The following is a 23810-nucleotide window of genomic DNA, read 5'->3' as shown; positions in this document are numbered from 1 at the left end:
TAGCTTTATGATAAATATAATATAGAGCCTCACAAATGAAAGCTATAAAACAAAAGCAGAAACTGAAGCCTCTTCTGGGAATAATGAAAATAACTTAGATTTACTCTGATAAGGAGGAGAAGAAAATAATATACTGGCATTGCAAAGCTCTAATACCAGTTGATTGATGTTTTATAGGGTGTTTGCCTAACAACTTAATGATAAAATGAGTTGTTGGTGGGTTTTTTCAGAGTAACATTTAGCTTGTCATAACTTTTTAATTCATTGCACAAACGAGTAAGGCAGTCATCAGGAAAGTGCTTCCTTTTTCTAATCAAATTATTTGATAAGACCATCTGGTAATGACAAAAAGATTTTGATTTAATAACAATGCATATTATAAAGTTGTTGAGGCTCCTAATAAAAATACTTTGTCACCATAATTTTTAATATTTATCAGTAAAGATGTTATAGAAACTGGTAGGTAAACTATATTAAAAAATGATATGCTGAAATTTTAAATTAGTTATTAAAGAAAAAAACTAACAAGATTTGTTAGAAATAGACTAATAGCTGTAACGTTTCACATGAGTTAAAGAAGAAAATAATAAGATTTGTTAAAATAGAATTTGGCTAATAACTTTATAAAATTATACTAGTTTCTTGAAACAAGTAGTAATCTGAATTTCTGTTTAGTTCAATTTTTGTTTATTTCACTAGCAATCGTATCTCAATCTTTTGACTAATAGAAGTATAAAGTAGATAAAATGCAACCAATATACATTGTAAGTATCCTACATGAATAATGATTCAAAACAAACATTAAATATCATCTCTGCCCTCACTTATGGGCATTTCTTGTTTTGTATTATTTGTCTCAAGTACATTGGTATGGGTACTAGACATAGACAAATGAAACAATACCAGACATTATGTATATTGAGTGCAAGTGTGAAATGCAAGTGTGAAATGTGAAGCTGACAAATGCATGTAAGACCTGAATACAGAGGAAACCACTGTCATCTGAAGGTAATCAGAGAAAGTAAGAAAAGACATTAAGGTCTGAAATGGTGTTTTTAAATGAATTCAGTAGTATTAACTAAGATCTGATAGTATTTTGCCATTTACAAAGCATGTTCACTTGTATTATCTTCACATAACTCTAAAATAGGATAGCTGTTATCCCTGAGTTAACAATGAGGAACTTGAGGCATAGAAACATTGAATGACTTGGTCAAACTTACGAGGCTAGAAAGTGGAAGACATTTAAGAATGATTTTCAGACTGCAGACCCTTTGCCTTCTCTGTAGTATTATGCTGGCAATAAAGATGGTTAGTTTTTCCTTAGCAGAGAGGATATGAAAGATAGTATTTAGTTTGACCAAAAATGCTGAACTGTGAATGTTATGAGTGAGAAAATCAGCTTGATGAATGATGAATATATATTGTAAAGTTGGTTATATCCAGAGACGATTTTTGGGCAATTCCCAAGTTTTAGATGCTGTGCTAAAGACTAAAGTTAGAAAGGAGGGATAGAGTCAGCCTAGTTTGGTAGGGTGGCACCTAAAAGTAAAAGATTTGAGGTAAGCATAAAGTATATAAACTGTGATGAATCACTGTGATTGTTAAATAAAAATATATTTAAAGTAAATTTGATAAGTTGAATTTGCTGTTCTCTATTAATAGAACAGGTTAATAGCCATATGCCTTTTATTGTTGATATAGTAAAACTCTGTATCTCATTAATATTAATTTGTAATTGTCATTTGACATTAAGTGTGTTATTCTGCCATTTTAGTAAGACAAGAGTTTCTAATACATTTGTGCTACCTTCTGTATGTGGCAGCTAAAATTTAAATGGGTTCATATGATATTATATAAGATAAATTTACTCTGAGTTCATTATTGAATCTTTTTTCTGTTTAAATATCACCTTTAAAATACAAAGAAAACTACTTTAAATATTTCACAGTTTTACCTATAATTTTCCTTAGGATATCTTTAATAATAAATGCTACCATTTGTGGAGTGCTTACCCTGTGCCAGTTACTTTGTTAAAACTTCACATAAATCATCTGAATTCTCATCATAAGTCTGTGAGGTTGTTCTCATTTTATACAGGAGAAACTGATAATATTTAAGTCACTTTTTTCAAGATTACATAGCTGGTAAAATGATAAAGCCAGAATTTAAACCCAGGACTATCTAGTGTCAAAGTCTGTGCTATAATAATACTGTTTCCAATTGTTTCCCTCTCTCTCTCTCTCTCTCTGTCACACACACACACACACACACACACGTTCTAATTTTATATACATGGCACTGTGTTGTGTATTGTGAGTATACAAAGATAAGTTTGACACCTCTAGGAGGAGCCTTTTATTGAAAGACATTGCTGGGAGTGTACAATGCACGTAAAACATTCTGGAGGCCAGAAGATAAAGTTGTGCAAACTGCTATGGTAGATGGTAGATCAGTGCTAATGTCTTTAAAGAGCCTTTATTTATTGGGATTTAAAAAAATTAAAGTACCAAAGGGTAAACAGACTAAATATATGAACACAATTTTAATGAGGCCAGCATCATCCTGATACCAAAGCCTGGCAAAGACACAACAAAAAAAGAGAATTTTAGACCAGCATCCCTAATGAACATCGATGCAAAAATCCTCAATAAAATACTGGCAAACCGAATCCACAGCACATCAAAAAGCTTATCCACCACGATCAAGTTGGCTTCATCCCTGGGATGCAAGACTGGTTCAACATATGCAAATCAATAAATGTAATCCAGCATATAAACAGAACCAAAGACAAAAACCACATGATTCTCTCAATAGATGCAGAAAAGGCCTTTGACAAAATTCAACAGCGCTTCATGCTAAAAACTGTCAATAAATTAGGTATTGATGGGATGCATCTCAAAATAGTAAGAGCTATTTATGACAAACCCACAGCCAATATCATACTGAATGGGCAAAAACTGGAAGCATTTCCTTTGAAAACTGGCACAAGACAGGGATGCCCTCTCTCACCACTCCTGTTCAACATAGTGTTGGAAGTTCTGGCCAGGACAATCAGGCAGGGGAAAGAAATAAAAGGTATTTAATTAGGAAAAGAAGAAGTCAAACTGTCCCTCTTTGCAGATGACATGATTGTATATTTAGAAAACCACATCATCTCAACCCAAAGTCTCCTTAAGCTGATAAGCAACTTCCGCAGCCTCAGCATACAAAAATCATTGTGCAAAAATCACAAGCATTCCTATACACCAGTAACAGGCAAACAGAGAGCCAAATCATGAGTGAACTCCCATTCACAATTGCTTCAAAAAGAATAAAATACCTAGGAATCCAACTTACAAGGGATGTGAAGGACCTCTTCAAGAAAAACTACAAGCCACTACTCAATGAAATAAAAGAGGACACAAACAAATGGAAGAACATTCCACGTTCATGGATAGGAAGAATCAATATCGTGAAATGGCCATACTGCCCAAGGTAATTTATAGATTCAGTGCCATCCCCATCAAGCTACCAATGACTTTCTTCACAGAACTGGAAGAAAACTACTTGAAAGTTCATATGGAACCAAAAAAGAGCCTGCATTGCCAAGGCAGTCCTGAGCCAGAAGAACAAAGCTGGAGGCATCCCACTACCTGACTTCAAACTGTACTACAAGTCTACAGTAACCAAAACAGCATGGTACTGGTACCAAAACAGAGGTATAGACCAGTGGAACAGAACAGAGCCCTCAGAAATAATACCACACATCTACAACCATCTGATCTTTGACAAACCTGACAAAAACAAGAAATGGGGAAAGCATTCCCTATTTAATAAATGGTGCTGAGAAAACTGGCTAGCCATATGTAGAAAGCTGAAATTGGATCCCTTCCTTACACCTTTTACAAAAACTAATTCAAGATGGATTAAAGACTTAAGTATTAGACCTAAAACCATAAAAACCCTAGAAGAAAACCTAGGCAATACCATTCAGGACATAGGCATGGGCAAGGACTTCATGTCTAAAACACCAAAAGCAATGGCAACAAAAGCCAAAATTGACAAATGGGATCTAATTAAACTAAAGAGCTTCTGCACATCAAAAGAAACTACCATCAGAGTGAACAGGCAACCTGCAGAATAGGAGAAAAATTTTATAATCTACCCATCTGACAAAGGGCTGATATCCAGAATCTACAAAGAACTTAAACACATTTACAAGAAAAAACCAACCCCATCAAAAAGTGGGCAAAGGATATGAACAGATAGTTCTCTAAAGAAGACATTTATGCACCCAACAGACACAAGAAAAAATGCTCATCATCACTGGCCATGAGAGAAATGCAAATCAAAACCACAGTGAGATACTATCTCACACCAGTTAGAATGGCAATCATTAAAAAGTCAGGCAACAACAGGTGCTGGAGAGGATGTGGAGAAACAAGAACACTTTTACACTGTTAGTGGAACTGTAAACTAGTTCAACCATTGTGGAAGACAGTGTGGTGATTCCTCAAGGATCTAGAACTAGAAATACCATTTGACCTAGCCATCCCATTACTGGGTATATACCCAAAGGATTATAAGTCATGCTGCTATAAAGACACGTGCACACATGTGTTTATTGTGGCACTTTTCACGATAGCAAAGACTTGGAACCAACCCAAATGCCCATCAATGATAGACTGGATAAAGAAAATGTGGCACATATACACCATGGAATACTATGCAGCCATAAAAAAGGATGAGTTCATATCCTTTGTAGGGACATGGATGAAGCTGGAAACCATCATTCTCAGCAAACTCTCACAAGGACAGAAAACCAAACCCCGCATGTTCTCGCTCATAGGTGGGAATTGAACAATGAGAACCCTTGGACACAGGAAGGGGAACATCACACACTGGGGCCTGTGGTGGGGTGGGGGGAATGGGGAGGGATAGCATTAGGAGATGTACCTAATGTAAATGACGAGTTAATGGGTGCAGGACACCAACGTGGTGCATGTATATATATGTAACAAACCTCCACGTTGTGCACATGTACCCTAGAACTTAAAGTATAATAATAATAAAAGCAGTTTAAACATACAGTGAAATGGCAATGAACAAATATGATTATAATTCTAAGAAAGTCAAGTCTGTGTTTCCTTCACCCATTGTAGTCCTAGAGTCTAGAACAGAGCCTGACACACAGTAGACACTCAGTAGATATTTGTTTAATGAATAAAACAACGTGAAAAAATGTTCAGTCATGCTTGTAGTTAAGAAGCTCAGTGAAAGCAAGATACCATTTTTCAGTTATTAAATGTCAAGTAAAGCAAAACAAAAAACAGATAGATGATAGAAAGAGATAGAATGCAGGAGAAAGTTCAATGAAATACGTAGTCAAGCATACATTTCCGGTAGGAGTGTAAATGGACTCACTTCTCTTCTAATGAAATTTATGGTAGTCTTCAAAAATATTCCTAAATTTTGACCCAGCAATTCCACTTCTAGAATCTTTACTGACAAACAATCCTGAATATGTAAAATAATTTTTACAAAAATATATAGTACATGGTAATATATATAACACAAAAATTTGGAAAGAGTATAAATATCCAACTATAAAAAATGGTTAAGTAGGTCCTGACAAATCTTATTAATGAGCTATTATGCAAAATTTATGTAAACGTGTGAAATAACACAGAATAATATTTGAGTTCAGTGAAAGAAGCAACACATAAAAAATGTTCATATAGGATAGTGTCAGTCTGTGTAGAAAAATAACTGGAAGAAAATGTATCTGCAATGTTGGCTATTTGGGTAGTGGAATATCAGGTGAATTTTTTTTTTTTTAATTTTCTAAAATTCCTTAAAAATAGATATATTAATATATAAAATTTCTCTTATTTGGAACTATGACTGGTAAGTAAACATCTGTTCACTGTCAAATTATTTAAATACATCCTAATCACCTTTTAAATATTTCAATCAAAAGAAAAATTCATTTTTGACTGGTGTTAGGAAATCTGTGTTTTTCTTTTCTGAGTTTCAACTAACTTTACAATTTCTATTCACTACCCCAATAATTTTAGATTTAATTCAAGACTGGTCTAGTGATAGTCCTCCAGACATTTTTTCATTTGTTCCATATACGTGGAATTTTAAAATCATGTTTCATCAGTTTGAAATGATTTGGGCTGCTAATCAACACAATTGGATCGACTGTTCCACTAAACAACAGGAAAATGGTAAGACATTTAAAAAATTAGGTTAAGTATTTCTCTCATTAAGGCAAATACCAACTAAGAAAATTAGTATTGATTTGATAGTTTTAACAGATACTAGAAGTTGTTTCTCCCCATTATCTTTGTGAGACTCTCAGAGGACTGTTTCAGAGTTTGTATTGGACTAAAACTTAATTTTGTTTAGTTGCGCATTTTAGACAATTTTATAATTGAAATTTTATGGACATTAAAAGTAAATTTACTTTTTCTTCTTTTTTTTTTTTTTGTAGTGTATCTGGCAGCCTGTGGAGAAACACTAAACATTGATTTTTCTTTGCCATTTACGGACTTTGTTCCAGCTACGTGTAATACCAAGTTCTCTTTAAGAGTATGTATAGTTGAATCCTTTATTATTCCACAAGGTGTATTAGTTAGTTTGATTTCCCAAAGCTTATCTTTACTCCCCCTACCCAGTCCATTGCCACTTCAAGGTATTTTAGCTTTCCTCCGATGTCTACTACCTTTAGTGTCAGAGTTCCTGCTGTTTTCTTTTTGTAGTTAACTGCACCTAAGAAATTGGGCAATTAAAAATATCACAAGTTGACTATTTTCTTAGAGTTCATTTCTGATATCTGTGGCTAATCTATATGTTAGCCCTTCTAGCTCTAATGTTTACTAATTCATATGAACTAATTTTATACTTCCCTTTATTTGATTCTTAATTGTAAACATGAATTCAAGGAGTAACCACAGTACCTTTCTTCCTTTTATCTGAATGCCTGTACTTCTAAGCTCAAAATTTTATGGAACATATAATTTTTTGGTATGGGCAACCAGTAGTACTTGTAGTATTAATAGTGGTTATACTGGTAAAATTAGCAACATAATAGAAACAGCTAACATCTGTTAAACATTTTCTGTGTACTACATAGACACTATTCCATGTGCTTTAGGTAGTAACTCATGTAATTCTCAGAACAACCCTCTTGAGATTATTATTACCTGCATTTATACATTAGGAAAGTGAAGAACAGAGCTTTTGTAACTCATCATATAGCTAGTGAGGTATTGGGCAATATAGCTTAGGGCTCCATTCTTTTAACCAGTCTACCTTGCTGCCTGTTAAGAAACTAGTCATCAAGATGAACAAAGAATAGAAGACCTATAAGGGAAAAAGTAAAGCCAAGTGAAGATCCATTGATTTGCCAGTTCTGAATTATTGAAAGCCAGCTGAGGAAACAAGACTTACTAGAATCAAATGAGATAACACTATTTTAAAAATTAATAAAAATATAGAACATAGTACACCTGAGCTTATAAAAGTTTTTTTTAAAAGCTGAACTTCATAAAAAACAAAATCTGTAATTACCCATGGAAGACATTCTTTTCACTGTTTGGAAACTATACGGTTTCTTTCCCTGATTATTTTGTTGTTTTTCAATACAAACTTAGTTTTAGTCCATGTAAAATCTTATTCCTTATTTACCTGACTGTTGAATGTAAAATCTGCCATTTCAAATTTGTTTATCTCACTTGTGTAATCCCAGCACTTTGGGAGCCTGAGGCAAGATGGTTGCTTGAGGCCAGGAGTTTGAGACTAGCCTTGGCAACACAGCAAGACCCTGTCTCTACAAAAAAAAAAAAAAAAAAAAAAAAAAAATAGCACATTCCTCTCGTCCCAGCTACTTGGGAGGATCACTTGAGTGCAGGGGTTCAAGGCTTCACTCCAGCCTCAGTGACAGAGTGAGACCATTAAAACAAAAACTAACAATACAATAAAATATAAATAAAATTTGTTTATATTCTTTCAAACTTATTTCGAAAATTGTTGTAGACAATTTTGCCCTTATTAACCAACATATTTATGCACTAATGTTATTACTTTGGCTTATTATAATTATTTTTTAGGGAGAAGATGTTGATCTTCATTTGTTTCTACCAGATTGCCACCCTAGTAAATATTCTTTATTTATGCTGGTAAGAAATTGCCACCCAAATAAGATGATTCATGATACTGGTATTCCTGCTGAGTGTCAAAGTGGTCAGAAAACAGTTAAACCAAAATGGCGCAACGTTACTCAGGAAAAGTGAGTACATAAAATTAGTGACACAGACCAGGCACAGTGGCTCACGCCTGTAATCCCAGCACTTTGGGAGGCCGAGGTGGGTGGATCACTTGAGGTCAGGAGTTCGAGACCAACCTGGCCAACATGGTGAAACCTTGTCTCTACTAAATATACAAAAATTAGCTGGGCATCATGGTGCATGCCTGTAGTTCTAGTTACGTGGGAGGCTGAGGTAGGGGAATTGCTTGAACCCAGGAGGCGGAGGTTGCAGTGAGCTAAGATTGTACCACTGCCTTCCAGCTTGAACAACAGAAAGAGACCCCATCTCAAAAAATAAATTAATTAATAAAACAAAATAAAATTAGTGACAAGTATTTTGTGCTTGTGTGTGGAGAAATTCTTCTTTCAAAAAATAATAATAAAATTTGATTATCTTCAACTGATATCTGTACAATTAAAGGAATAAGTATCTGACTAGAAACTGTCTGTTTTACTCTTCAAAGGGCTGGTTGGGTTGAATGCTGGACTGTCCCAAGTGTCATGCTTACAATTGATTATACATGGCACCCAATTTATCCACAAAAAGCAGATGAACAGCTAAAACAATCATGTAAGTGTTTTTATATAATTTGTGCTTTTATACAGCTGCTATTCTGATTGATAGTCATGAAAAATAAAAAGCAAATAAATTGAAACCCATCTATTCTTGTGACATAGTATAAATATAATCTTTTAAATATTTTAGATTAATTATATCTACCTTTTGAGCATTTACTACGTATCAGATAGTGGGCCAAGCAATTTTCTGGCTTCTATTATCTCATTTAATCCTTGTAACAACTCTGTGAGACAGATATTACCATTATTTTTATCTTAAAGTTGAGGAAATATGCTCAGAAAAGGTAAGTAATATTCTCAAAGTCTGCCAAGCTAGAAGCAGTAGAGCCTGGATGTGAAACAAGGTTTGTGTGAATCTGCATATTTAAGTGCATGATTTTGTGAAACGTTAGTTTCTTTAATGCATTTTGACAGTTCTCATATAGTTTATAGTTTCCTGAAGGTAATTTGCCTTATTACCTGGGTCCAAAAAAGAATTAGAGCCAAATGATGATTTTTTTTGGTATTTTTCCAGTGAGTTAAGTTTCAAAGGATAGTTTTCATAGTTGTTTCATAGTGGCTTGATAATATCACACTGTATTTAAATAGCTGTTTATATGAAAAAATTTTGTAGTTTAGTGCCCAAGAATAGTTAAGGTCTTGATGTGACCCAAATTTATATTGCAGGGACTCAATAAGAATGTTGTTTATGTTAACTTTTAGGTCTGTTTTCATTATATATACATAATGTAAGGATTAGTGGATGTCATGTTTGCAAAATAAAATTTTTTAGTGAATATTTCCTTGAAGATCTTCCAAGAGGTCTTTTATCCCCCACCCCCCAAACATTAATCTTTTTTTTCCTTAATTTACTACAGTATCAGAAATGGAAGAGACAATGCTATCCGTATTAAGGCCATCCCAGAAGGCATCAGACAGAGTTGTTTCTTCTCCCTCTACTTCTTCACGCCCACCTATTGATCCCTCAGAACTTCCACCTGATAAACTTCATGTAGAAATGGAACTTTCTCCAGATTCTCAGATAACTCTCTATGGACCTCTACTAAATGCCTTTTTGTGTATAAAGGTACGATTCTTAAAAACAACTTACATACTTTTAAATATAGACAAAGCAGTTAAATTTTAATTGAAAATTGAGACCATTTGAAATAGCCAATTGGATTATTTAAAGTGTTGAGGATATATCAGATATGTTGACTGGACTTAGGGTGCTAGATTCAACTACAAAATTATTTATTAAAAATAGTACTTCTCAGTTCAGCATTCTTTTGTGCATTTTGTATGTTCTAGGAATGGTGCTAGTTGCTATAGATAAAGATGATACAGCATCTGTTCTCAGGGGTGTGAGCTAGAGGGATAGCTAGGATAGACAGATGTATGGACAAATTTTCACACATTGTAAGTAATGTAGCAATAGAAGTACTACATATATCTGAGAATAATTGGTAATGGAAAACACTACTTCAAGTGAGTCCATTGAAAATAAGTGACAACGTTTTATGATAAATAATGAATAAATATTTGGTGCTTTATTTGAAAAACTGAAGCAAATATATGAAAATGCTTGTTTCAGAGTGTATCAAACTTAGGTTCTAAATAAATGTGCACTAATTTTTAGAACAAAGAACAAATCGTGTTGACTCATTTTGGTATATTTTTTTCCACTGAAATTGTGTGATTGCACAGTATGACAGCACTTTAAAGTTGATCTCTGTAGAATGATTATGAAGAGAGGCTATTTTTGGATAAATATTTGAGGAGTTCATCAGTTTTCTGGAGATCACTCTTATTTTGATGTTCAAATCATGTTTTAAATGCCCCCAACAAATTATCAACATTTCTTGTTGATTTAATCTTTATGGTAACTACTATAATCCTTCCTGATCCTCCCTTATCACCTTTGCCTGTGATTAGAGGATTTATCCACATCACTTTCAACAACTTAAGAAATTTTGCATTTTTAAAGGATCTGGCAGATTTACTTTGGATATTGAATACCTAGCTGACAAGGAATCCTGTAATGTACAGCCATAAGAGTAATTCATTCTGGAGAGAGGGACTAGGATGTTCAGGATTGGTCAGGGAAGCACGATCAAGGTTTGTTAGTAAAGGCTCTGCAGGAAGTGCTGGCTGAACTGGGTTTTGAAGGCATATAGCATCTCAATATTTGAGTTATTATAATGTATCTACTAAAAACTACCATAAATCATTAGATGATGTAACTTAATATAAAAGATGCAAGGGAAAATGTGGTTAATATTTGTAGATACCTAGAGTTTCTGTTGATTACATACACACCTTTCTTCCTTCTTGTGACCATCATTTGACCTAAAGTGTATGTCAAATATTTCTCCCAATATCTTACTTTCTTAGGATTGCATGTGAATAACTATAAAGGATTTAAAAGATAATTTTCAAGCTATAGTCTTCCTGAAGAGGCTGCATTATATTTTACTTAAATATAAGTAATGATTTAATTAGTAGGTGAAGGTAGTCATAGTGATACAATATCAGTTTTTGAATACTACTAGAGTGGTATTAACTTTCGTTTTTGCATTACTATGTACACATGGAACCTCAATTTGTTTTTATTAAAAAAACTGATAGTAATAAAAAAATAAGAGGACTCTAACAAAACAGAATACAGTGAAATAAATATATGCTTTCATTTGAGACTTGTTTATAGGTTCTACTCCACAGATGTAGCCATTGCTGATAGATTATTGTTTTCATACAGACTTTTGTGCATTAAAGGCTTTATAACAACTTTTTAGTAGTTTCAAAAGTTTGTCTTGCCCTAAATATTGTATTAGTGTTTACATTTATCTAATTAGCTTAGAACTTGTATAAAATGTCTATTAAAGCAAATTGTAAAATTTGAAATTTTGACATGTTTACTAAATATGTATCAAAGATATGACAGGCAAAAAATTTGTTTAGCCCAATTAACTCTGTGCTTCCTTTTATAAGGAATTTATGCAATTCTTTAAGTTTCTGGTTTTGTTTTTGTTTTTTAAGAGACAGGGTCTTGCTTTGTCACTCAGGCTGGAGTGCAGTGGCACAATCATAGCACTTTGTAATCTGGAACCCCAGGGCTCAAGTGATCCTCCCGCCTCAGCCTCTTATAGCTAGGTCTACAGGCAAGCACCACCACACCCATCTAACTTTTAAAAAATTATTTTTTGGAGAGACTGGGTCCTGCTGTGTTGCCCAGGCTTGTCTCAAACTCCTTCCTGGCCTCAAGCGATCCTCCAGCCTTGGCCTCCCAAAGTGCTGGGATTATAGGTGTGAACCACCATGCCTGGTCTGTTTGTTTAACTATATAACGTGTATTTTACTTGGTATCGGTATTAGTACTTTAAAACTTTCTGGAAGTTGAAAAATACATATATTATTTTTATAACATATTCAAATTGATATATGGAATTTTCTTGTTCATGTATTTTCATGTATACATGAAAAAGAAAATGGCAATTTAAGGGAATTAAAAATTCATGTAACCAACATTGTCTCTTTTTAGTTATCAAAATTAAACATCAAGAAATTATAAAGAATAAACTAGGAAAAAAAAATCACTGTATTTGTTTGACTGTATATGAAAGACTGCTTTCCAAAATCCACAGAAGAAACTAGACCTGGCATTATCATTATAAATAATTCTAAGAAGAATATGTCTACTGAATATTCATTAAAATTTATGAGGACATGTGTGGAAATGGGAGGTCTTCTGCAGATGTAGACAATATAGTAACTGTGAGTGTCAGCCCAAAATCATTTCAGTCATATTAAAACTTTGTCATTTCTTCTGTTGTGGATATAAAGTTGGATAACCATACTACTTACATTACTTTCCTGATTTGACTTCTCTTAGTCTTATTTTTTTGTTAATGAAGGAAAATAAATCTTTTTATAATGATAACATGTCAGTGGTAGCAAATAACTGCATGAAAGGGTATATATGGCATATATGTTTTTCTTATTAAAAATAATTTTAGGCCGGGCGCGGTGGCTCACGCCTGTAATCCCAGCACTTTGGGAGACTGAGGCGGGCGGATCACGAGGTCAGGAGATCGAGACCATCCTGGCTAACGAGGTGAAACCCTGTCTCTACTAAAAATACAAAAAATTAGCCGGGCGTGGTGGCGGACACCTGTAGTCCCAGCTACTTGGGAGGCTGAGGCAGGAGAATGGTGTGAACCGGGGAGGTGAAGCTTACAGTGAGCCGAGATTGCGCCACTGCACTCCAGCCTGGGGACAGAGCAAAACTCTGTCTAAAAAAAAAAAAAAAAATAATAATAATTTTAATAATCTTGAACAGAAACCTGGCTATTAGTTTTTCTTTTTTAAAAAAAGGGTAATTTTGGAAACAGTACTTGTGGACTTTTCCTACTGTTTCTCTGATTTTATTAGCTGCCATCTTTTCACCTGTTGTTATTTTTTTCTGTTTTGAGAAATGAGCATCATTGGATAAGTATACATTTTTAACTAGGAAAAACATTACAGTCTCTTACTTGAAGTAGGTGATAAGATACTCATATATCAAAATACCATTATGAAAAGAAAATTTTGGAGAATTCTTAAGTAAATTGAAATGTAGTTTATCATTCTTAAATTCAAACATGATGCAAATTTGACAAAAGAACACGTTTTCTTGGTTCTATAAGCCAGTGGATTTTTTCTAGGGTTGTTTAGAATTTATTTTAAAGATAGTTTAATTTTGCATGCCATCTATTATAAAATGAAATTGAAAGTTTTATTTGTATTTGTAAATATTTGTGTACATTTATTAATCTTAAAGTACCATAAAAGTTTGCCATAATGTATTACCACCTACCTTACATTTTGATCAACCTTTTTGGTAACTTTTTTTTTCAGTAAATTCTTTTTTTTTTTTTTTTTGAGACAGGGTCTGACTTTGTCACCCAGGTAGTGGCATGGTCACAGTTCACTGCAGCCTCGACTTCCTGGGCTCAGGTGATTCTCTCACCCTTCCAAGTAGCTGAGACCACATGCATGTGCCACCATACCTGGATAATTTTTGTATTTTTTGTGGAGACAGGGTTTCACCATGTTGCCCAGGCTGGTCTCGAACTCCTGGGCTCAAGTGATCTGCTCACCTGTGCTTCCTAAAGTGCTGGGATTACAGGTGTGAGCCACTGCGCCTGGCCTTTCAGTTAATTCTTAAGAAATTAACTAATAGATTTGGAATTCATAAATTAAGAAAAACCCTTAAGTCACACACCCAGCGTTAGACATTTAACATTAGACAAAATTCTTAAAGGAGTTATAATTTTAAAAGTACATTTTGTTGACGATATTCAGTAACTACAAATGTATTAACTCATGAAAGAATCCTAGTATTTTATAACTCCTTTAGAGCAAAGTCACTGACACATTTAACAAAAATTAGCAAATGTTCTCTGCTATGTTGGGCATTCAGTGTTCCCTAAGGAATTTGATATGAATTATTTCCATTTCAAAAGCAATGGAGATTGCTTTAGTAGCAAATTGAACATTAGACCCAAGGGAATCTTTTTTCTTTTTACTGTAATAATCTACAGAAATCTAAATTTTTTTCAAGATTTACAATTATGAGAGATTACAAGGGAATTTTTAAAAAATAAGAGATCTGTTGGCTAGGATCATTAAAAATGAGTTAAAATGAGTGCTGGTAACTGTTTTGTTTTGTTGGTACATGTTAGTATGCTGAAACCTAATAGTAGTTGAGTCCTTAGATTAACTGTTTTGGAGAAGGTGGGGCAGAGGTGTTTTTCTGGGGGCCATTTACACATGGAAGTATCAAAGGAGTTTTTCCACTTTACACTTGACTCTGGACTCTGCCTACTGCAAACTTTCTGAACAGTCATCAGGACTGGGGTGGAATGTGTATTTCATAAAGGCTTCTGGAGGGGAGAACTACTGCTTTGAACATCTTTAAGTTTTGTTTGTTTGTTTAGTTTATTTCAGTTGTTTTGGGGAACAGGTAGTTTTTGGTTACATGGATAAATTCTTCAGTGGTGATTTCTGAGATTTTGGTGCACCCATCACCTGAGCAGTGTACACTATACTCAATGTGTAGTCTTTTATCCCTCACCCCACCACCTGCCACATCCTTCCTCTCGAGTCTCCGAAATCTGTTATATCATTCTTATGCCTTTGCGTCCTCACAGCTTAGCCCCCACTTATGAGTGCAAACATATGATATTTGGTTTTCCATTCATGAGTTACTTCATTTAGAATAATGGTCTCCAATTTCATCCAGGTTGCTGTGAATGCCATTATTTCATTCCTTTTTATGACTGAGGAGTAGTCCATGCTATATATGTGTGTACGTATGTATGTGTATATATATACACATACCACATTTTCTTTATCCACTCATTGGTTGCTGGGCATTAAGGTTGGTTCCATGTTTTTGAATTGTGAATTGTGCTTCTATGAACATGAGTGTGCAAGTGTCTTTTTCATATAATGACTTCTTTTCTTTTTGGTAAATAGCCAGTAGTGGGATTGCTGGATCGAATGGTAGTTCTACATTTAGTGTGAATCTCCATACTATTTTCCGTAGTGGTGGTACTATGTCACATTCCCACCAGCAGTGTAAAAGTGTTCCCTTTTCACCACATCCACACTAACATCTATTATTTTTGATTTTTAAATTATGGCCAGTCCTGCAGGATAAGGTGGTATCACGTTGTGGTTTTGATTGCATTTCCCTGAGCATTAGTGATGTTGAACATTTTTCATGTGTTTGTTGGCCATTTGTGTATCTTCTTTTGAGAAATGTCTGTTCATGTCCTTTGCCCACTTTTAGATGGGATTATTTTTTTCCTTGCTGATTTGTTTAAGTTCCCTGTAGATTCTGTATATTAGTCCTTGGTCAGATGCATAGTTTGTGAAGATTTTCTCCCACTCTGTGGGTTGTCTGTTTATTCTGCTGATTATTTCTTTTGCTGTGCAGAACCTTTTTAGTTTAATTAGGTCCCATTTGTTTATTTTCGTTTTCGTTGCATTTGCTTTTGGGTTCTTGGTGAAGAATTCTTTGCCTAAGCCAATGTCTAGAAGAATCTTTCTGATGTTATCGTAGAATTTTTATGGTTTCAGGTCTTAGATTTAAGTCTTTGATCTATCTTGAGTTGATATTTCTATAAGGTGAGAGATGAGGATACAGTTTCATTCTTCTATGTGTGGCTTGCCAATTATCCCAGCACAATTTGTTGAATAGGTTTTTGTTTCTTATTTTGTTTATGTGATGTATCACGTTTACTGATTTGTGTATAAACCATCCCTGCATCCCTGCTATGAAAGCCACTTTTCTCACTTTATGTTTTTGTATGCTTTGTTGATGATCAGTTGGCTGCAAGTATTTGGCTCTATTTTGGCTTTATTTTGGCTTCTCTATTCAGTTCCATTGGTCTGCGTGCCTGTTTTTATAACAGTACCTTGCTGTTTTGGTAACTATAGCCTTCTAGTATATGGTTTAAAGTCAGGTAATATGATGCCTCCAGATTTGTTCTTGTTGCTTAGTCTTGCTTTGGCTATGCAGGCTCTTTTTTGATTCCATATGAATTTTAGGATTGTTTTTTCTAGTGGTGTGAAGAATTACAGTAGTATTTTAATGGAAATTGCCATGAATTCATAGATTGCTTTTGGCAGTGTGGTCATTTTCACAATATTGATTCTACACAATTTGTTGAATAGGTTTTTTGTTGCTAATTTTGTTTATGTGATATATCACGTTTGTTGACTCATGCCTACATCCATGATGTGAAACCCACTTGATCATGGTGAATTATCTTTTTGATATGCTCTTAGATTCAGTTAGCTAGTATTTTGTTGAGGATTTTTGCATCTTTGTTCATCAGGGATATTGATCTTTAGTTTCTTTTTTTTTAATGTCTTTTTCTGGTTTTGGTATTAGGGTGATACTGTCTTCATAGAATGATTTAGGGAGGATTCCCTCTTTATCTTTTGGAATAGTTTTGGTAGGATTGGTACCAATTATTTTTTAAATGTCTGATAGAATTCAGCTGTGAGTCCATCTGGTGGTTCTGGCCTTTTTTTTGTTGTTGGCAACTTTTAAAAATCCCTTTTTCTCTCTCACTGTTTTGTTATTGGTCTGTTCAGAGTTTCTGTTTCTTCCTGGTTTAATCTAGGAGGGTTTTATATTTCCAGGAATTTATCCATCTCCTCTAGATTTTCCAGTTTGTTCACGTAAACTTATTCTTAGTAGCCTTGAATGATCTTTCGTGCTTCTTTGGTATCAGTTGTAATATTTCCATTTTTGTTTCTAATTGAGCTTATTTGGATCTTCTCTCTTCTTTTCTTGGTTAATCTCACGAATAGTCTATCAATTTTTTTTTAATCTTGTCAAAGAACCAGCTTTTTATTTTATCTCTTCAAGTTTTTAATGTTTATCGAACTTAATTAGACATTTATGTTATTTTTAAAAATTTAATGTTGGAATTTAAAGTATAACCCAGTGTTTTCTGTTATATGTGTGCATAAATTTGTCCGTGCTTCAGAATTGTATTTTAAAGACAATTATTAAGATTTCAGGCAGGTTTCAAGTGGCATCTGTATGTAGGAGGTGGACGGCAATAGGGAATAGAGGAAAAAGCACTGGTTTTGTGAGCTGGTAGGTTTGGGATTTCGATATTAATCCCCCTACCAATTAACTGTATGACTTTAAGCCCTTCGACATTATTTCCTATGAAATGATATTATGTACTGATGTCCATAACTCTAGTCAGAAAATAACTTTGTCAATAATCAAAATGCAGAATTTACCAAATTCCTGTCTTGGTTCTAATATTTAACAGATATGCTAACAATGTTAACAGGAATATTTAACAACTTTTGTTTACTACTGACAGATCAAAAGGCCAAAATTTAAATTTAGAATCAATGGGAAAAAATAATTTAAATTCCAGCTAAATTTATATTTTCATGCAAAAGAAAACAATAGTTGAAACACTTCTGCATAAAAAACTAGGATGAACCATGTGAAAGGAATTTTTGATAATTGTTGGTAACACATGCCTTTATCTCATCAATAACCAAGATTGGATATTTTTATTAAAGCTGTTGAAACATGCCCGATAAATAATTCCCACAGGAATATGTGAATTGTACTAGTTACCTAATCGAATTTAGCCAGACTGATTTTTAGTGGATTGCTTCCCCCAAAGGATGTCCTCAGGTATTGCCTGAGAACTCTGAGAAGCAGTGATTGAAAACTCTTTAACCATGCAAACCTTCAAAGGTCTCTAAGGACCTAAATTACAAGGTTTTGCTGTAATTGGGGCAATGTCATGAAGCTTTACTATAAAATAGACTTCTGTAACTTTTTGTATTTTTTGCTACTGAATATTTATTTGCCAAGTGACTACGTGTAAGCCTTAACATATGTTTTCTTTTGTATTTTAAGACAATAGGGCTGATGCCTTTTTATTAAATATAATAGGTTAAGGAAATACATAATTTACAAATTTAGGCTCATAGGTGAAAATATATTTACATACTTCTTCTGACAGCAATTTGCGTTTTCTTAATATTTATAGGAAAACTACTTTGGGGAAGATGACATGTATATGGATTTTGAAGAGGTTATCTCAAGTCCTGTTTTGTCACTGTCAACGTCATCCAGCTCTGGGTGGACGGCTGTTGGAATGGAAAATGACAAAAAGGAAAATGAAGGTTCAGCCAAGTCAATTCATCCACTTGCCTTGCGTCCTTGGGATATTACTGTACTTGTTAATTTGTACAAAGTTCATGGACGTCTTCCTGTTGTAAGTGTTTACACATCAAAGTAGTCTGGAATATATTATGACATCCACCTGTGTATAGATGTAAAGCATGCAACACACACTTAGAAAAAGAAAATCAGATTCAGAAACTTCTAAATATATTATTTTACTGTTACAAAACTCATGTATTTTCTTCATAATATGATTACTTGATCATTGGTAATTTTATTTTCTATTTTTCTTCTAATTTAACTTTAGCTGCTTCTTTGCTGTTCTGTGTAACGTTAGGACATTGTGTCATACGTTGAATTGTTGGGTTTATAATTAACCTGATGGGTATTCAAGGACTTTACATTTTCTTAGCTTTTATCTCTAGACCCCAGACCAGTTTGGGGCCTTATGGTAGATCTGTTACAAAATGAAGTTTCTGGCTTGACTGTGGGGTTGAATTATGTAGTTTGGATCTAGCACAGTATCCTGGGTCACTCTAAGGACAACCCGTGGACCTGTTCTTATTGACATGGAATGATATTAAATTGCCCCAAGAACCCAGGGACTTTGGAGGAGGGACAGATGAGGTGTGTGTCTGTGTCGCAGTGGGGTTGGGGGGCGGGTGGCCCTCTGTTGCTTAGTGCAGCTAATGATCCTACTGAGGTACAGAATAGTTATTTTTGTCAGTAATCGTAGTTTCTCTGTTTTGAAAAGCAAATTCTCTTAATCATGAGAGATGTAATTTTTATTTTTCTGTACTTCCTTACTTTTTGCCTTTTCTGTATTTCGACTATGCCATTTCATTTGACTGTAGCATGGAACTACTGATGGTCCTGAATGCCCTACAGCTTTCTTGGAAAGACTATGTTTTGAAATGAAAAAAGGATTTAGGGAGACCATGCTGCAACTTATCCTGTCACCCCTGAATGTGTTTGTCAGTGATAACTATCAGGTAAGGTGAAAATGAAATATGGTGGAAACACAGAGATTTACTATTAATATTTATTGGGTTAAAACAATGTATTAGCTTCTGTGCATGGACTTTGTAGCTCTTTAAGTCAGAGACTTTTAAGTTAACTGTATTAAGAAGTTTTGTAAGTATGTTTTTGTGTATGAGAGTTGTTTCAAGAACCTCAATTTTCTTTTGCTTGTCTCTATTTCTGTGATCCCAATTATATTTTATACCTTTTGCTATTATAATAGAAATGGAAATACTTTCTCTAATATTTATGGAAGGGAAAAATTAACTTTATAAAATGTTGGTAGGTTCTGTTGAGTATCACAACATAAATGTTAATTTTTTTATATTTTAAATGTTATTTTAAGTATTTAAATAATATTTTAAAACGTGTGTATCTACACGGCCAATGACTTATTCATCTAACATAAGATACTTCGTTAATTCCTTCAAGATACCTCTGGGCTCTTTTAAAAGAGAACCAATGATACTCATCAAGTGAGAATTTGAGAATTTATTACATTTCTGGGTAGATTATAATTTTATTATTATTTTTTAAAAAGCCAAATGGCTTTCCGTGGCACCTACCACCGCCTTATATGCCCTGTCTTACTTTTAATCAAGTTGTGTGATTTAGAAATATAAATGGAACGTAATACAAGAGACAGTAAAATTATAAATGTGAAGATGAATCTGATACCCAGAAATCATCAGTGAATGATCATTTATTATGATTATATGTAGTAACTGATCATTTTATTTAAAATAGCATATCTCCTTTTCATTCTTTTGCCATCACTGACTATATTTTTCTTCATGGAATTTTAATTTAATTTTTCATACATATATTTGACATATATGAGATCATATTAGCTAAGACTTAATACGTGCTAGGCATTGTTTTTATTTTGCCACAGAATGTTTCCGGTTTTAAACTTTTATTTTGAAATAATTATAGATTCACAGGAAGTTGCAAAGATCAGAGAGATCCTGTGTGTACTCTTTACCCAGTTGTTTTCCATGGTAAAATTATTTTACATAATTATAGTATCAAAACAAGGAAACTGACGTTGATACAATGTGTGTGCATAGTTCTAGGTCATCTTATCATGTGTAAATTCATGTAACCACCACCAAAATGAAGATACAGAACTATTCTATCATCACAAAGATCTCACATAACACTATTTTAACTTGCCATATTAACCTTAAAAAAAACTCTTGTCCTCCTCTCTATAAATTAGTGGGTCACTAGAATCAGTTGTTTTTTATTCTAGGAGGCAGGTGTGTGGAGAGGAAGCCCATCTCCCTTTTTCAGTCTGTTAAGGAAATTAATAAAGGGAAAAGGGAAAGTCTTCTATGGATAAGTTCTGAGAATCGTAGATGACTATCCCTGGTTTTTTATGAGTACCTGGTAACACTTCAACTTTTAATCACTGTACTTTTAAAAGACTTTTCCAGACGTAGAAAACATTTTATTGAGCTGATTATGAATATTCACATTAATTCTTATTATAGAGGTGTGGCAAACTTGTAGAGAGACTGAATTATAAAGTATGACTTATTTGGGGATTGGAGAAGGAGTTCATGGAGTAGAGATATCAAGGTGGAAGTAGAAGCACTAGTGATAATTCATTTCCTAGATGGTTGACAACTTACCCCAAAGACAAAGGTACCATATATATCCTCTTGGAATTTGCTTGTCTACTTACCTTGTTTATGTTCTATAGTGTTGACAAAACTATTCCTAAGAATTTTTTTCTTCATCTGTCATTATACTATCTAATGTTCTTTCACAGTGAGAGGGTTCACACTTTGTCTACTTCCAAGGCTCAAATCTGGGTTACCCACTTGTAGTTTATCCTGGGTAGCAACAGTCTTAAGGCTTCAAGACGAAGGATCTAAGGTGACTGATGGACTACTGTGTCCCATTATGAAACTATGCACTTTTTACTCTGTGGTCATCTTATGTATTAGTTTCATAGGGCTGCCATAACAAAGTATCCTACACTAGGTGACATAAAAGAACAGAAATGTATTCTCTCACAGTTCTGGAGGTTCACAGTCCTGTTGGCAGGGTCACAGTCTGTCTGAGTTGTAGGGGAAGATCCTTCCTTGCCTCTTCTTAGGCTCTGGTGGTTGCCAGTAATCCCTGGTATTCCTTGGCTTGTAGATGAATCACTCAAATTTCTGCCTCCATCTCAACTGGCTGCCACTCTCTCTCTCTGTGCCTGTGTGTCCTACTTTTTCTCCTCTTACAGGGATACCAGTCATATTGGATTAGGGCCTACCCTCAGTGTAAACTTACCATAACCTAATTATATCTGCAAAAATCCTGTTTCAAAAAAAGTCCTGTTTTCATATTCATAGGTTCCAGGGCTTCAGACCTGAACATATATTTTTGAGGGACGCCGTTCAACCCACACATGATGCAAACTGCAATAAAATTTAGAATATAATGTTTATTGGTGTATCATGTAGGCTGTACCTTAGGAAAGCCCAAGATCCACATGTAATTTTGAGATTAAAAAATTTCATAAAAGTTTTATACTGAGAATTATTGAGTCTCAGTGTCAGAAGGTAACTTTCTTGACCACCTTCCCTAGTTCTCTCAGTAAAAAAGGTAAGGAAATTAATGCCTGGAGAAGTCAGGTGATTTTATATAAAGTCACATAGCTTGGATGAAAATTAAATGAAAAATTGGATCAGAAGAGCTTCTAGAGTGATTATTGTAGTCTCAATTTGAATTTTTTTAAAAAAAGTTTCTTACGAATTAGAGTTAGCCCTTATCCTTAAAAAAATTTTTTTAAGACTACTTCCCAACATATGTTGAAAGCAAGGAACACTAACCCTGTGAGGTAGCCTAGACATACATGAAGAGGAATACCGTAATAAAACTAGGTTGGGAAATAATCTGTGAACTGCCTCAGTGTATCTTGGTATATTGAAGACTCTGTGAACACTTGCTGTGAAGAAATCTGTCTAGTCAGCAGCATCTACTTTTTGTGGTCACTGTTAGGTGCAGTGATACTTGGTGCATAAGACAGAAATGGTCATTAATGAACCTGGGGGAGAATGTAAATATTGTGAACATTAAAATTAAGATTAATAATTTCAAGCGTAAAATGTGCCACAAGGTGAGGTAGGCAGTGCTCTGGTAGCATTTAATGGTCTGGAGGCAAGAACAGGATCAGAGTCATATGTTTAGAAGATCTCTGTGACTACTGATAGAGTATGGAGCAGAGAGATGTAAAAAGTTAATACCTTGAAAAGGTCCTGGCAAGAGGTGATACTGTTTGGACCAGGATGAGAGCACTGAAGATGAAAAAAAGTCAATGCATTTGTGAGAGACTGGGAGGTAGATTTAACAGAAATTGGTGACTGATCAGTAGGGTATTTCCAGACTTATTTGATTCTTTATTCTTAATGTGTGGAACTAGTGTTCCATGAAATAATCTGTTTTATGACATATACTTTATTTCTCTGAATATGTTAGAAATTTTCCCTTTGAAATACATGCGGCTTTTTAGTAGTGAGTATGAAATTATTCTCTGTAAGATAAAACTATCCTTGTATTTACATAGTCCTCAGAATCTGTATGGAAGTTTACTTTTCAGCACCATTCTTCATTTTTTGGTCTTAACAGTCCATGTTCTTCAATGTTATCTTCCTTTTAAAAAATATTTTAATCTCACGATTCTTAGATTTCCTACAAAAGATTGGTCTCTTGTATTCCCTGTCAGAGTACTACTGTAGTTCCTTGTTATTCATAAAGGCAGTTGTCAATCAGAGATCTGTCTACTTTTTAGGACTCAGCTATCTTGCTTTTTATAATAGTTGGGCTCTCATAGATATTGTTCATTAAAGATGCTTAACTCAGACTACCTCTATGGGTACAAGGTTGTGTTAGGAGCTTGTGGATTCTGAAGCCTTATAGATGGCATGATTTGATTGTTCATCTCTGCAGGGGGTGTCGGGGGAAACAACTAGAATTTATAATATGATTTTCTTATACGTTTTACGGTCTCATCATTATTGTTTTCAGCAGCGACCCCCTGTGGATGAAGTACTCAGGGAAGGTCACATCAATTTGTCAGGTCTCCAGCTGAGAGCACACGCTATGTTCTCAGCAGAAGGTCTTCCTTTGGGAAGTGATTCCTTAGAATACGCATGGTTAATTGATGTGCAGGCTGGAAGTCTTACAGCTAAAGTCACAGCACCACAGGTATGGTTTTCA

At 34.3% G+C, this 23810-nt stretch overlaps 1 protein-coding gene across 13 annotated transcripts in view; it reads left to right on the top strand.

Annotated features, from left to right (window-relative positions):
- The window catches only part of KIAA1109 (KIAA1109 ortholog), a 215935-nt gene that overhangs the window by 49307 nt on the left and 142818 nt on the right, over positions 1-23810 (top strand). For 11 of the 13 annotated variants that reach the window (XM_021938762.2, XM_021938768.2, XM_021938766.2 and 8 more), the window contains 8 exons: positions 6060-6215; positions 6482-6579; positions 8100-8278; positions 8761-8867; positions 9733-9941; positions 18439-18666; positions 19430-19567; positions 23619-23798. In XM_021938762.2, the coding sequence (XP_021794454.1) occupies positions 6060-6215; positions 6482-6579; positions 8100-8278; positions 8761-8867; positions 9733-9941; positions 18439-18666; positions 19430-19567; positions 23619-23798 (1295 nt within the window). Of the gene's footprint in view, positions 1-6059; positions 6216-6481; positions 6580-8099; positions 8279-8760; positions 8868-9732; positions 9942-18438; positions 18667-19429; positions 19568-19937; positions 21246-23618; positions 23799-23810 lie in introns of those variants that run through there. The other 2 variants (XM_021938761.2, XM_021938770.2) reach the window with 2 other exon arrangements.

The sequence above is a fragment of the Papio anubis genome, chromosome 3 (genome assembly GCF_008728515.1).
Source record: "Papio anubis isolate 15944 chromosome 3, Panubis1.0, whole genome shotgun sequence".
In the NCBI taxonomy this organism is placed as follows: Eukaryota; Metazoa; Chordata; class Mammalia; order Primates; family Cercopithecidae; genus Papio; species Papio anubis.
The sequence above is the reverse complement of the archived record's forward strand: the minus strand, read 5'-3'. Positions and strand labels throughout refer to the sequence as shown.